Source organism: Physeter macrocephalus, chromosome 3 (assembly GCF_002837175.3).
Source record: "Physeter macrocephalus isolate SW-GA chromosome 3, ASM283717v5, whole genome shotgun sequence".
NCBI lineage: Eukaryota > Metazoa > Chordata > Mammalia > Artiodactyla > Physeteridae > Physeter > Physeter macrocephalus.
The window spans coordinates 14,304,712-14,319,606 of record NC_041216.1 but is presented as its reverse complement, the minus strand read 5'-3'; the positions used below and the strand labels follow the sequence as shown (position 1 = coordinate 14,319,606).

General features: G+C 46.3%; 1 protein-coding gene across 2 annotated transcripts in view; it reads left to right on the top strand.

The window, feature by feature from the left end:
• Nucleotides 1-329: 329 nt before the first annotated feature.
• The window catches only part of ARID1A (AT-rich interaction domain 1A), a 72,127-nt gene continuing 57,561 nt past the window's right edge, over nucleotides 330-14,895 (top strand). For both annotated transcript variants that reach the window (XM_024125279.3, XM_024125277.3), the window contains exon 1: nucleotides 330-1,508. In XM_024125279.3, coding sequence (XP_023981047.2) covers nucleotides 372-1,508 — 1,137 coding nt within the window. In that variant the 5' untranslated portion in view covers nucleotides 330-371. The remainder of the gene's footprint in view (nucleotides 1,509-14,895) is intronic.

The window sequence follows — 14,895 nt, the reverse complement described above, 5'->3', positions numbered from 1 at the left end:
AAAGCGGAGAGTCACAGCGGGGCCAGGCCCTGGGGAGCGGAGCCTCCACCGCCCCCCTCATTCCCAGGCAAGGGCTTGGGGGGAATGAGCCGGGAGAGCCGGGTCCCGAGCCTACAGAGCCGGGAGCAGCTGAGCCGCCGGCGCCTCGGCCGCCGCCGCCTCCTCCTCCTCCGCCGCCGCCAGCCCGGAGCCTGAGCCGGCGGGGCGGGGGGGAGAGGAGCGAGCGAGCGCAGCGCAGCAGCGGAGCCCCGCGAGGCCCGCCCGGGCGAGTGGGGAGGGCAGCCCGGGGGATTCGGCCCCGGGGCGGGGTGGGAGGGGGAAAGAAGACGAAGACAGGGCCGGGTCTCTCCGCGGACGAGACAGCGGGGATCATGGCCGCGCAGGTCGCCCCCGCCGCCGCCAGCAGCCTGGGCAACCCGCCGCCGCCGCCCTCAGAGCTGAAGAAAGCGGAGCAGCAGCAGCGGGAGGAGGCGGGGGGCGAGGCGGCGGCGGTAGCGGCCGAGCGCGGGGAAATGAAGGCAGCTGCCGGGCAGGAAAGCGAGGGCCCCGCCGTGGGGCCGCCGCAGCCACTGGGAAAGGAGCTGCAGGACGGGGCTGAGAGCAATGGGGGTGGCGGCGGCGGCGGAGCCGGCGGCGGTGGCGGGCCCGGCGCGGAGCCGGACCTGAAGAACTCGAACGGGAACGCGGGCCCTAGGCCCGCCCTGAACAATAACCTCACGGAGCCGCCCGGCGGCGGTGGTGGCGGCAGCAGCGACGGGGTGGGGGCGCCTCCTCACTCAGCCGCGGCCGCCTTGCCGCCCCCAGCCTACGGCTTCGGGCAACCCTACGGCCGGAGCCCGTCTGCCGTCGCCGCCGCGGCGGCCGCCGTCTTCCACCAACAACATGGCGGACAACAAAGCCCTGGCCTGGCAGCGCTGCAGAGCGGCGGCGGCGGCGGGGGCCTGGAGCCCTACGCGGGGCCCCAGCAGAACTCGCACGACCACGGCTTCCCCAACCACCAGTACAACTCCTACTACCCCAACCGCAGCGCCTACCCCCCGCCCCCCCAGGCCTACGCGCTGAGCTCCCCGAGAGGTGGCACTCCGGGGTCCGGCGCGGCGGCGGCCGCCGGCTCCAAGCCGCCTCCCTCCTCCAGCGCCTCCGCCTCCTCGTCGTCTTCGTCCTTCGCTCAGCAGCGCTTCGGGGCCATGGGGGGAGGCGGCCCCACAGCGGCCGGAGGGGGAACCCCCCAGCCCACCGCCACCCCCACCCTCAACCAACTACTCACGTCGCCCAGCTCGGCCCGGGGCTACCAGGGCTACCCCGGGGGCGACTACGGCGGCGGGCCCCAGGACGGGGGCGCCGGCAAGGGCCCGGCGGACATGGCCTCGCAGTGCTGGGGGGCTGCTGCTGCTGCTGCTGCGGCGGCGGCCGCCGCCTCGGGAGGAGCCCAACAAAGGAGCCACCACGCGCCCATGAGCCCCGGGAGCAGCGGCGGCGGGGGTCAGCCGCTCGCCCGGACCCCGCAGGTACACGGCTGAGTGGGGAGGGGGCTGGGGCGAGCGGGGTCCTGGGAGTGGGGGGCGGCGGTGGGGAGCAGGCCATAGCCGTGGGCTACCCCCAGTCCGGGGCCCCCACTGCTGGGGAGCTGCCATTGTCTCGCTCTTCCCTCTTAAAATGGCTGCCTGTCTGCCTTCCTCTCTTTCTCTCCTTCAGCCTTTGTGTGGGGCTTTCCCTGAGGTGTCTGCTCCCCTTCTCCCTCTACCCTGGTCCCTTCCAGCTCTGGGAGTCTTCCAGGGGGTGCGGAGCAGAGTGTGCGGGAAAGGGCCCGGCCCGGGGTGACGGGGTGCTGGGGGGTCAGGTTAGGGGTTTAGGCAGTGCTAGGAGGTCTGGAGTTGAGTGAACAGTTCTTTGCTCACCTGCCGCTCCTCTCTGCTCCACTCCCCCCCCCCGCCCACCTTCTTCTAGGCCGGTCCCCATCTGTGTTTTCAAGGAGGGGCCCCTCGGGCTCGGGGGGACCTCGAGGGAGGGCAGGGGCCTGCTTGGGAGCAGCTAGAGGCCGGCTGCGGTCCATCCAGGGCAGCCCGGGCCGTCTCTTGTCTTAGTCTCCGTCGGCCCAGTGGCCTGGGCTTCTCCCTGAAAGTGCTGGTAAACAGCTGAGTGATTGGAGTAGTAAGTGCAGATTGCTTTGGTTTGGGATTTGAATTATGGAGGTAAAATCCTTCTGTCAAAGCCAGGAGACAGTTGGTCTTAGGTTGACATCCTATCTGTGATCTGATTGGCTCCCCATCTCCTGCTCTTGGCCATTTATAATTGCCTCTGATGTAATGGTACAACAATCCTGATGAGCTCATAAACTTTTACACTCTGCTTTTCTGCTTGTGATAACCCAAACCATCGCTGCCACTATCTGCCTTTTATTCCAGAGCTGAAATTGGCTGTGACCTTGAGGAGGGAGGTTTAAGCAGCAATACTGTATCAGCAGGGGCAGAGTCCCAGACAGGCTGCCCTTGTTACATTGTGCCCGAAACAAAAGAGGAGGCAGTGGCATTTTGCTTGTACCTTGGATTTATTTTGCTTGTTATGTTTTATGCAGACTGAAATAGATTCTGTGTTGTCAGAACAGTAGCTGAGTTTTTCTCTACAATGGGTTTGCTGTTTGTTTTGGTTTTGTGACTTTCCTGATGGTATAAATGACTTCTTTGATGGCTCTGAAGATGCGTTTGTCTTGAGTAATTTTGACCCTGTTCGCTTTGCAGAATTGAAATTATTTTACTGACCTTTTTATTGAGTGGCAAATGTGGGATCTTTATCAGAGGGGGTAGGAAAAAACTTTCTGAGAACTGGAAGCTTTCTGAAAGAGAATTTCATATTTAGGTGTTCTGTTTTAAGGAACGCTGGCCTCATTCTTTGTTTACATGTTAACACTTTCTTTTGTTAATTGAACTTTGGAAGAGCAGCTCAATTTAAAGGGAAGGACATCTTTCTTGATCTTGAGAGGGGCTGTTTCTTAAAGGCTTGGCTTGGTGAAATTTATCATTTGTTCCTGGAAATATCAAAAAGCCTAGTTTTCTATTTTGTCATCATTCATTTTACAGCTTTGAAATAGAGGTCAACCAGTTTTTTTCTTTGCATTTTAAGTTCCATTTATTTCTATCTTCCAAGATAACAAAGATATGACCTACAACGATACTTAAGACTTGCTTAGAAATTACAACTTTTAGGTGTGTTTTTATGCATTCTGTTTTATTTTGCTCTTTCTCTTCATCATGTTCTGTCTTCAGTGCTTTGGTCAGGAATATTGGGTATTCTTTGGAGTCATCTATTTTTTCAAAGCAGGAAAAAGTCTTCCTTCATGTCTGCCCCTCTGCCAGCAGTACCCAGTTATACCTTTGTCCTATGAGATTTTGTTCACATTTTGTTCACTTCGGCGGCCTAATTAGATGTATTCCCTCCCCATCTTAGAACTGCTTTTCTACTCTTACGTTGAGCTGGGAATTTTGAAAATATTTATGTCAGGTAACAGGTTTAGAGGTCTGTGCTTTGATTCCATGTCTTCCATGATGTACTACATCATCTACATCATCAGAAGACACCTGGGCAAGAAATAGGGGAATTTTTAATTAGATTCCTAGTGTCTGGAGGAGAAATTTTGTCTTAGAACATCTTCTTCTCTCTGGGTCATTCTATAGTTTATCTCTTTCCCCTCATTTTTTTCCCTTTTGGGGATGAGGGGGAAAGGAGGCTAAGAAATTTACTTTTCTTAAACCATTAGAGGAAATAATTTGGGGTAAGTCAAGGCTCATTTAAAAACAAAAATTAATTTGAATTCTTTCAGCTTGGGGATATTCGAGCAAATTATTTATTTTTATTTTTTTTGGTGAAACCAATTTTTGCCATATAGTAATTTCTGTTTTTCAGTCATTAAACAAATATTTGAGCACTTTCTATGTACTAGGCACTATGTTCTGTGCTGGATAAATGGTAGGAAAGTAGATACAGTCCCTGTTTGGAAGCTTGTCTGTGGTGCCTTTGTGCGAATTTTCTTATTCCCTTTTAACATTAACAGGCCTAGCACTTCACACAACATAGATTCCTGTCGGATTTCAGTTCAGTTGCCTGTTCTCCTGAGACCCAGAGCATGGGCTGGTGAGCATTCACTTGTAGAAGAGACAGTGCAACTTCCAGTTTTGTGGGTTGCTTCAGGTGTGTCATCTAGATGAAGGTTGTAGGTGGGTAGATTTTGTTCTGAATTCCTTTTTGCTACTTAAGGATAAACTACTTGTCAGACCATGATGCCCTATTCTTAAGCATTCTTAAATAATAATATCTTGCTTTGTCCTCTTCTTTCCCTAACTCAGTCTTGAATTGAGTTTTTTTGCAAGTGATTCACTTTGTTATAAAGCAGAAACTAACACACCACTGTAAAGCAATTATACTCTAATAAAGATGTTAAAAAAAGAGAGTTTTTTGTAGGGACTTGATTAACACAGCTAAGATGGTAGTGTTCATTTGACTCTGAATCTTTATGGAATAAAGATTAGGTTATGTGTGTGTATTGTGGCTCTTTTTCACAGGAGCTGGTTGGATCCCATCAAACAAACTTTTCCTTTATGCCTTTCCATAAGTAGTATTGTATCTCAAGGTGTTGAATCCTGCTACTGATGAAATACTTTTCAGTCACCTATGTTCTTGAACCTCGTGTAAAGCTTTTTTCTTTAGCTGTAGTACCTTGAGCCTGGTAGACTACGCTCATCAAAGTAAAAAATCCAATAGAATATGAAGTCCAGGATCAAGGTGGATTTGATTGTAGAAGCTTGGCTGTTAGTTCCTGCTATGGAAATATCAAATGATATTTCCGACTCCTGGGAAACAAATACAGGAATCCTGGGCTTATGGGAATGCCTACTGGCAGAAATTCTGGGCTGGCTGAAACACAGGACTCTTGGAGCTCTCTCAAGTAGGAGGGATCAGGAAAACCACACTGAGACGGCACTTAGTTGTGAGGGCTTCATGTTTCTCTGCTTTCCATGAGAGAACTGGGGTGATGAAGGTTGGGATGATAGTGAGAGAAGAGAGAAAGCAGTCAGGACCGAGGCTGGTTTCTTTGCATTGGGCCCTGTGGGGACTTTTTAAGGTTCCTTCCCTTGTGTGTGACACAGAGTAACCATGACAAGTGGCACCTGCTGTAACAAGATGATTTGGATTGCATTAAATATTCATATGTTAGATTGACTCCTGTAGGGTGTGAAGTCTACAGTCACCCTTTTGCAAAGTTAGCGAACCTTATCGTATGTATGTGTGTATGTATGTATGTATTTATTTATGGCTGCGTTGGTCAGCGTGGGGGCTTTCTCTAGTTGCGGCAAGCAGGGGCTACACTTCCTTGCAGTGCGTGGGATTCTCATTTCGGTGGCTTCTCTTGCTGTGGAGCACACGCTCTAGGTGCTCGGGCTTCAGTAGTTGCAGCGTGCGGGCTCTAGAGCACAGGCTCGGTAGTTCTGGCTCACAGGCTTAGTTGCCCCATGGCATGTGGGATCTTCCTGGACCAGGGATTGAAGCCATGTCTCCTGCATCGGCAGGCGGATTCTTAACCACTGCGCCCCAGGGAAGTCCCAGTGAACCTTTTTTAAAATGTGGAAATAAGCTAACAAAGTAATGGTCAGGGTCTTTTCCCATTCCCATCCCCCAAAAGTTTGTATTGATTGGCTTCAAATCCCAAAATTCTAGAAGCAACTGAAGCATGCAAATATGGCTAAAATATGGTATTCAAAATAAATTGGCACTGAATAGTTCTTTCCTGCCAGTGAGATGGGATGATACCTTGGTCTCTGAAATGGAGTCCTGATTCCCTTGGCTTTCATTTCTGGGTTTTTCCCTGTTTAGATTAGTCATTATCATTACTGATGTGCATCGAGTTGTGTGTGGTATAGTAGTGAGCAGTAAAGAGCACAGGACTCAGAAGGAAGAGGAGCTTTGGTTCCACATGCAGCTCTGGATTAAGCTGTGTGACTTTGGGCAGGGTATTTGCCTTCTCTGTTTCATTTTCTCTTCGCTGGTAAAGTGAAGCTGGTGAACTGCATAACCTTCTCTGATGCTACGCATCTGTGCTTCCATATCTGGCTTGTTAGGAGGGCAGCCTCTTCCTGTACCTTTTTCGATAGGGATCCTGAGACCATCTTTCTTTCCCTGGGCTCAAGGAACCTCAAGGCTGTTTTCTCTTGAGGATTTACAGGAACAAGCTCTAAATAGTTGGGTGCCACTGTGGTCTGTGGCCCTTCACAGAAAAAGCCCCACCAGATTGTTTTGCTTTGAGACTGTTAATCTGTTTGTCATTAGTCATTCCACCTGGCTGGTGGTATTAATACACTAAACAGTAATTGAAAAATTAGACTTCATTAGAGCAAGACTTGAAAAATAGTTCCTTCAGAATCTCCATGAGGGGATTTTGGGTAGATTAGGGATGGGGTGAGGAGTGGATATTCATAAATTCAACATTAACACTGTTTCTTTGGTGGGGGGTGGATAGGAAGGTGGGGAGAGGTAGTATTAAGCTCTCCAGACTCTTCTGGTGTTTGGGCAGGTCTAGGTCTGGTTTGGGCAGTTGGTTGTAATCTGAGTGCCTGAACTTGCCCTGTAGGTTTTGCTGAGAGAGGAGCAAAAGTTCCTGAGACTGGAACAGGAACAGGAAAAGCTAAGCGTCTCAGGGTCAACTTCATAGGTGTATTGCCATTTCTCATACCCCTGTTGTTTTTTTAAAACTATGTTGTGTGGTTTGCAGTTGGTCCTGGAAATGCTGTTCTTTCGGCTGTTCTCCACTATACCAGAATTTCCAATTTTTCTTCTCCTGGTTTAGTAGTTAAAAAGTGTAATTTAGGCATCTTAGAGGTGTGCTAGAAGGAAGCTTCCCTTTATGAAAGCGGGAGAAAGGTAGAGGGAAAGGTGTTTGCTAATTCTCTGCTTGACACAGCAGCTTCTTCTCTCTGAAGGAACCAAGTGTTTCAGAGCTTTGTGTAAATACTTGCTGAGCTGTCAATATGTACCCAGGAGGTTTCTATAGTAAGATGTAAACGGCTCTATAGAATGTTTGACAGGCAAATTAATAAACAGTTTTCAAGCAAAGATAATGCTAGTTTCTTCTCACATGGTGGAATAAAATAACATTGGAGAAAAAGACTTGGGGGTGGGGAAGAGAGGGTAGCGCTGGGGGGTAGAGGTGGGGGTGGAGAGCATGGAGATGAGAAGAGATGATCTAAAAGAGGTTTGAAGTGAAAAGATGATGCCCTGGAAGAGAAACCTCCCTGGTTCTGGCTCCATGCTGCGTTCAGGGCACGTGGAGCCCTGTTTAAAATCGGTTGCAATTTCAGAGTGAAAATAAACAGAAGTTTGGAAAGAAGGTCCTAAGTTTCAGTTAGTGAAGTAAGTGTGCTCCTAAAGCTTGGTTTATGAGACTGAGTTTTGAATTTAAAGCATTGTTCTTTCAAAACGTTTCTGTAGTTTGGTGAGATGTTTTTAGGGTTGGGTTTGCATTTTTGGAATACCAAAAAGGAAAAAAAAGATACTACAACTTCAGTGCTGTCCTCAGCCTCTGTTCTGCTTTGGCTCTCAGGATTATAAACCCACTCCTCCAAGGGCCAGGTTTAATTTTTTTAAATTAATTAATTAATTAATTTTTGGCTGCGTTGGGTCTCCGTTGCTGGGTGTGGGCTTTCTCTAGTTGTGGTGAGAGGGGCCTACTCTTCGTTGCGCGGGCTTCTCATTGTGGTGGCTTCTCTTGTTGGTGAGCACGGGCTCTAGGCGCACGGGCTTCAGTAGTGGTGGCACGTGGGCTCAGTAGTTGCGTCTCACGGGCTTAGTTGCTCCTTGGCATGTGGGATCTTCCTGGACCAGGGCTCGAGCCCGTGTCCCCTCCTGCATTGGCAGGCGATTTTTAACCACTGTGCCACCAGGGAAGCCCAGGCTGGGTTTAATTTATATAGCTTTTACTGGACTCCTGTGCATCACTTATTTTTATATTAAAATTAATGCCCTAGGTTCCTGGGTCAGTACAGTGTTTGCGGACTCGCTAAGTCCTGCCTGAAGGGTTATGTGGGTAGATTCAATTTTTGTTTTTAAAATTGCCATTTTAGGATTAAAAACGTTTCTGGTTCTTCTGGTGAAACATTCTTTTTATGGAGGAGGAGGTATTTTAGAAGTGTTTTATCTGTCTGTCTATCGTACTCTCCCTTGGTAGCCTTGTGAGATGACCGGATTTACTTTCTCAAAGTCTCTTTTTAAGCGTAATCCACTGACTCTGACACCAGTGTTCTTCACAAGAAGTGTTTTTTAGACCAGAGTCCTGGAAGTGCCTTTTTGACTCAGCATAGTAGTAGGGAGTATGAAGGTAATTATGGCCCTGACCATAATTTTCAGTTAGGTTCAGCTAACTTACCAAAGGCTATCAGCTTGTTTTAAAACAAGATACAAAAACTTGAGTTGACACTGACATTGATTGCCCAGGCCTTTCCCCAGTATGGTGGTAGGGAGGGAGGGTATTAGAACTTCAGACTTGTTGCTGAGAGCATGATTTCTAGCTCAGGGGGATCTGGAGATTCAAATGGGGGTGGGAAGTAGCTCTTTGTGAACATACCTCCTAGATACTAGGGAGGGACTTAAAAGATAGAGGCAATTTCTGCTTCAGAGGAATTAAGTTTTCTTGGGAAGCATGCTTATGTGTACACATTTGGAAAACTTGCAAAGCAGGGTTTTACAAATGGTTACAGACCAAACTAAGTGTATGGGCTGAAGGAATCTGAGAATAAGGAGCAATCACATTTGGGCAGAGTAAACCTGGGACAGCTTTTCAGAGGCAGTGATTTGAGAAGTTAAATGTCCAAGAAGGGGAAAGTTAAAATATTAATTTGCTTTTTCATAATGCTACTCTGAGTTTCATGGACTTTATAGAATTCAAATTACACATCCATCCCCAGACCTGTAGTTGTCTCATTCTGGTGACTTTGAGAATTTGGACTGTAACCAGTTCCATGAAAGAGAGTGGTTTCAGGGTCTTAGTGGTTCCTGTGGTTATGTGGGGCCTTTAGTACAACCTGCCAAGTTCTTGGCTAGTTCAGAGGCTCTTTTGTAGTAATTTTGGGTTTGGAAGGTTGTGTCACCTTCAGAGTTGTGTGCACTGGACAACTCTACAGTGACAGTCGTTCAACTTTGGTTAGAGAGCCTGAGTTTTTTCTTTTTCGGCAAAGTTAATTGACCTTTCTTAAAACAGGAGCCATGATGTACCTGTCTGGACTCAGGCTGCTGCTGTTTCTGAAGGTTTGGGAGCTGTGCTCAAGCTGAGTTGCTTGGATCAGACCTTATATTGAGGGTTGTTGGGTGGGTAAGCCTGCACATATGCAGTTTGCCCATCTGTTCACAGAAATGGCCTTTAATATTGTTTTTGATTAGGTTGGCTGTGGCCAAGAAGCTCATAAATGCTCCAAACACATGCTTATTCTTTATGGGAGCCTCTGAAATGTAGTGATTTTGGTTTCTCTTTACCTGCTAGTCCATGTGTGATTGGATCACATGTGATTTCTGGCACTTTTCAAATGGTAAGTGGATGCTTAACAGCTGAAGATGCATGGAGTGTCCAGTACCAGGCTACTACAGTGCTTCCACCTGGAAGAGGAGGGTGGTTTACACTGTTCCATTATAAACATATGGAGTCTTGAATACAGATTCTAGTTTGGAAATATCTCTTCCACCATCTTTACCTTGCCTTTCTGGCATTTTGCAAAAGTTAGTTTCCGGTAACTCAGAATTGGGCACAGTGGTTCACCAGCAAGTGTGTATGGGCTTGAGATAAACTCCTTAGTCAGTCCAGGTTTTAAGAATCCAAGTTGGGGTGAATGTTGACTTAACTGCCTTGAGTATTCTTCCCTGAACTTGCTCTTCCCCCTATTTAAATGGATGGCATTAGTATTTATTGAATTTGAAGGGACATCTGAGTGAACTTTTATTTTTGTTAGTCATTTGTGCATACTAGAAGATGGTCTTGGGACAGGTTGAGTCTGTATTTCCCAGTGGCTTCTGCATTTTCTGAGGGTGGACTGCAGTGGGAAGAAGTCTAATGCCAAGAATGCATTCCAACATGCTGCAGAGTAGGAAATTTGATCCCTAAAATGTTGACTTAGTGTTGGTTATGGTACATATTAGAAATCACTCAGTAATCCAGGACAGATTTTTGTCGTCCTTCAGGAAGTTAATGTTGGTATGAAATGCTAAGGGGCTTTGGGCACTGGGATATGTGCTCTGCAGGCCCAGAGTGCTGCTTGAATATGAAGAGGAAATGTGCCATGTGCTTTTTTTTTTTTCTCTTTTGCATTTGGGCTTCCTTATGGCTTCATTGCTTCTGGGTTCCTAAGTCTGCAATGTTAGGTATTAGACTTCCTCCTCCCTTGGCACTGGCACGTTCATGATTTTTTTGTGGCTCATCACTAGCAGCCAAGATTTTTGTATGCTTTTCCCTCTTAAACTTGTTAGCTTTCAGCTTGCTTGTTTATAGACGTCTCTGTTAAAAGGAACTCCCCCCTCAAGATCTAGCACCAGCATGACGGCAGCAGGGGAGTTTAGGGATTGGTGTGATATTTGAAAACCCATTTGCTCTGTGCTTAGTGTTTTTATTTTGCCTCCTGTTTTCCTTGAGGTCACAACTTGCATGAGTGCATCTGGGTCCAGCTGTTTATTCTCAACTGACTGGTGCCTGGTGTACTTTGACTTTAAGAAGAGTGTGAGTTCAGCCACGTGGTAGAGGATTAAAGGCTACATGGTGCTGGGTGCTTCCTTTTAGAGGAAACAGATATGTCTTTGGGCTCTTCTTGCCCAGTGATTTCCCCTCTCTCTTGGGTAGACCTTATTACAGCTTTCTGTTGTTCTTAGAGAACAAATCACCTGAGCAGAATGCTGGGAATTGGTTGCTCTTTGTTACTACATCTTTTTTGGTGAATACAGATGGCTTTCTCTCTTGCCTTTTGGACAAGATTCTGTTCTGGTCGGAAGGTGATGGAGTTTCATGGCATTAGTTTAGGAGTGTGAAACTCTTGATTCAGATTTGGATAACCTGCCTTTTGTTTCCAGACGTCTAACTTTTTACCTGTTTAGAAATCTGGGCTGCCAAAGATATTAATAAGGATTTGGGGATCAATTCTATGGGTAGTTTGTCCACAACTTTGTCCTGGGCCAGGGGTAGGCCAAGGACCTCACTGAGTTCCCTGTTTTCAAGTGATGGTGTGTTGGGGGTGAATATTAATGATAATTACCATGTAGTTGAGTACTTGCTGTGTGCCAAGCACTACGCTTGGGTCTCTCCATGAATTTCTTTATTTAATCTTCACAATCATGAGAGGTGGGTTCTAGAGTTATTCCTCCCACTTTACAGATGAGGAAGTAGAATAAGAATGAGAAATTCACCCTAGGACAAAAAACTAGTAAAAGGTAGAGTTCAGATTTGAATCAAGGTTTGTCTGATTCTCCAGAGCTGTGTAACATTATAAAATACTAAGTTTGCTTCTCCAAAATAAATTATTCAAGCACTAGACCTCGTTGGGACATTATTTTTTGCAATAGTCTAGAACTCTTTTTTTTAAAACTATTTATTTATTTATTTAGGCTGTGCCAGGTCTTTGTTGCGGCATGCGAGATCTTTAGTTGCAGCGTGCATGTGGGATCTAGTTCCCCGACCAGGGATGGAACCTGGGCCCCCTGCATTGGGAGCTCAGATTCTTAGCCACTGGACCACGAAGGAAGTCCCTAGAACTCTTAAATGGGGTGAAAGACTGAAAAGCCTTTAGTTACAGTTTGACATTATGCCTAGCTTTCTGTCCCATCCATCTCTTCCATTTAGAATTTTATTTAGGTTTTTGATGAATGTCTGTATGATCCTGATGGTAAGAATTGGCAGGATTTGGTCCTTAGGCCCTTTTCTTTTTGAGAGTGGGGATAGAGGTAGGATTCAGGCTCAAAGATAGAGCCCTTCACTTTGACATAAATGAGAGTAACTTGCATTCTGAAAATATTTGCAGAGTGATTTTACTTTCTAGAACTTGGAGCACTCACTGGAGAGATGAGGATTATTGTCTTAATTTTCCACTTCAGGGAAGTGAACACGTAAAGGTTAAGTGCCTCACACAGTTTCATGTCAGAGTCCGCTCTAAAAGCGAGGTTTAAAGTTCCCTTAGGCTGGGTGACTTCAGGCAAGTCACTTCTCTGAATCTGTATCCTCATCTGTATAATAAGGAAAAATATCTACTTGCAGCTGTAGTAAACGTTAAACAACATATATGAAAGTATTACTTGTTATCCAATAAAATTCGAACACAGCTCCTAGTTGGTAGAGGCCTCTGCTTGAGAGGGGGATAGAATTGAGTGGTTAAAGACAGGCAGCATTAGTCTGTGCTGAATTAAAAGCTATCCCATAGTTTTTACCTGGGCCCATAGCATTTTTACCTGGGCCCTGTTTAGAAATGCAAATACTCATCCAGACCTACTGAATCCAAAACTCTGGCAGTATGTTTTAACAAGACCTCCAGGCCACTATAATGCACACTCAAGTTTGAGAACTACTGGATTTATGCTCAACTAGACTACAGAATATGTCTGAAATACCTGAGGGGCTTCTTCCAAATTATACCAAAGGCTAATGTTTCAGATATCTGCCCTTTCCATGATGTTGAAAGTGTGTTATTGGTTGGAGAAAAGGTTAAAAGTGCTAAGGGTTGGGGGAGAAGAAAGAAAATACTTTTGAGATGGATCTTCTATATAGTAATGACAGACTCTTGTTTGTTTATAGGACCTGGGGACTCCCTGTTCTCCGTTTCTCTTTCTTTTAGCTCTTTGGTGACGTAGCATGAGGATGGTTCTGGTTTGATGAAGGTGGAAAAGCTCATTTTAGGATGGTGGCCTATGGTGGCCTCCAAGTATGACCAGTTGAGAAAACTGCCCAAAAAGTCATTCTTGAAAATGCTCCTCAGAGGCTAGTACTGGAAACCTCAATTAAATGCCATGATATCCTTTCTGCTCATTGATGGCCAGCTGATCTGAGAATCTGCTGGTCTCTGAGTAGACCATTCTTAGTGACTTCCCTCTATCTCATCCCCCACTCCTCCGTGCCCCAGTGGCCACCTTGAGTTTTGCTGTGATTCCTTTCCTTGTGTCCCTTGTTGTGAAGTCCTAGTAAATAAACCCTCTAAGAAGACTCCTGACAAGTTACCCCATCTTTCAAGTGGATGAGGTCTCTTTGAGGAATGGACATTTGAGCCAAAACCTGTCCCTAGTTGTATGACTTAATAAGGATTGTGCTTGGCACAGAAATGGAAGTTACAGAAATGGTCAGATAATAAACATTAATAATGCAAAGACCAAGTGGAGGACCAGTGTTGTAGTTCATGGGGGCTTTCTGAAAACCTGATGTGGTTTCTGAATCCTTCCCATTAAAAACATGTTTCCTGTACCAGACCTCTTTTCCCTCCTGCCTGAGAAGGGAAGCTGTGATCACTGTGACCTGGCTGCGATGAAGGCAGAGGCTTCCAGGAGGCAGTCTGCTGACAGTTTGATCTGTGATTTGATATTTGTATGTACAGACAATACTCTGGTAGCCATATGTTCCCTGTGTGTGTGTTTGTGTTCTAGACTCACTTTATTGTCCCTCTGCCATTCAGCTTTATTTTCTCTCTGTTTTTGTTTTTTTCCTTTTTCACTCTTCCTTTGGTTTCTGACTCTGTTAGTAGAATGCAAAGCACATGGAGACTTCAGTAACTTTAACACACCAGAGCTGATAAAATGTCTTAAGAGAACTGGAGAGGCAGTTTACACCACTTTCAGATCAACACCGTTTCAGTGAAGGTTCCTGGTATCTGCTTACCTCTGTTGGAATGGCCTGGCTAACTAGAGGCAGGATGTGTCTTTGTCTAATAAACTAAGAAACAGAAGTTTCCTAGATGGTCTCTTCCTCTTCTCTTTTCTCACCTTATTGCCTTCGGTCTGGAGACTTTCTTAGCCCTCCTTAATCTGTTTTGGGGGTTCTGTTGGTCTAAGACAGATTTGTAACATTCTTGTTTTTCTTTCTAGTCTGTGATTTGAATCTTCTGCTTTCCCAGTGCAGCTTTGAATTGGCTTCTTTAAAACCTCTACATAAAACCTCAAGTGACCAGTATGTGGTCTCATTATGGTATTTTGGGTTAAAATAAAATGAGATTGAGATTGCCTTATTCAAGGCACACAGAATTTCCCTTTGGTAAATGTGTCTGGGTGAGTGAACACAGCAATCTCAAAAGAGTATATGAGCCAAAACAGACTTGGAGGGGGGGTACGGATAAATATTAGCTAGATTTCCGTAGCTTAGCGTGCCAAGTATTCATCCCAATTTGATTATACTGGCCAGAGATAGCAGGAAAGACAGCTGGTAACTTTGGTCTAGTCTCATGCATTTCTGGAATAAATGATGAAGCCAGGCTCTTCTGTACACATTTGTGTGGACAGTGGTGTAGAGGAGGTTGGTACCAATGTACTTTTGGAGTCTGAAAAGAATAGGAGAATCTGTAGTACTCTATGGCTTTTCATTCAGGGAACTGCTGACCTTAAAAAAGCCTGAGGATTTGGAAGCATCTATAATCTTAATAAGGTTGGCTGTGCCCTTGGCCATTCTTTAACTTATTTTATTGTGCCTGTTATAGTGGACATGGGACCAAGGGAAAGGCTGGCAGTTTTGGAAAGTGGTCCAGGGCAGCCCTAGGAATTAATGAAAGTGCCATGGCTGCTGCTTCTCAGTGTCTTTATCAAAATATGGTACTTGATTGGATTGATTACAATCAAAACATGATGGCAGGGCTTCCCTGGTGGCGCAGTGGTTGAGAGTCCGCCTGCCGATGCAGGGGACACGGGTTC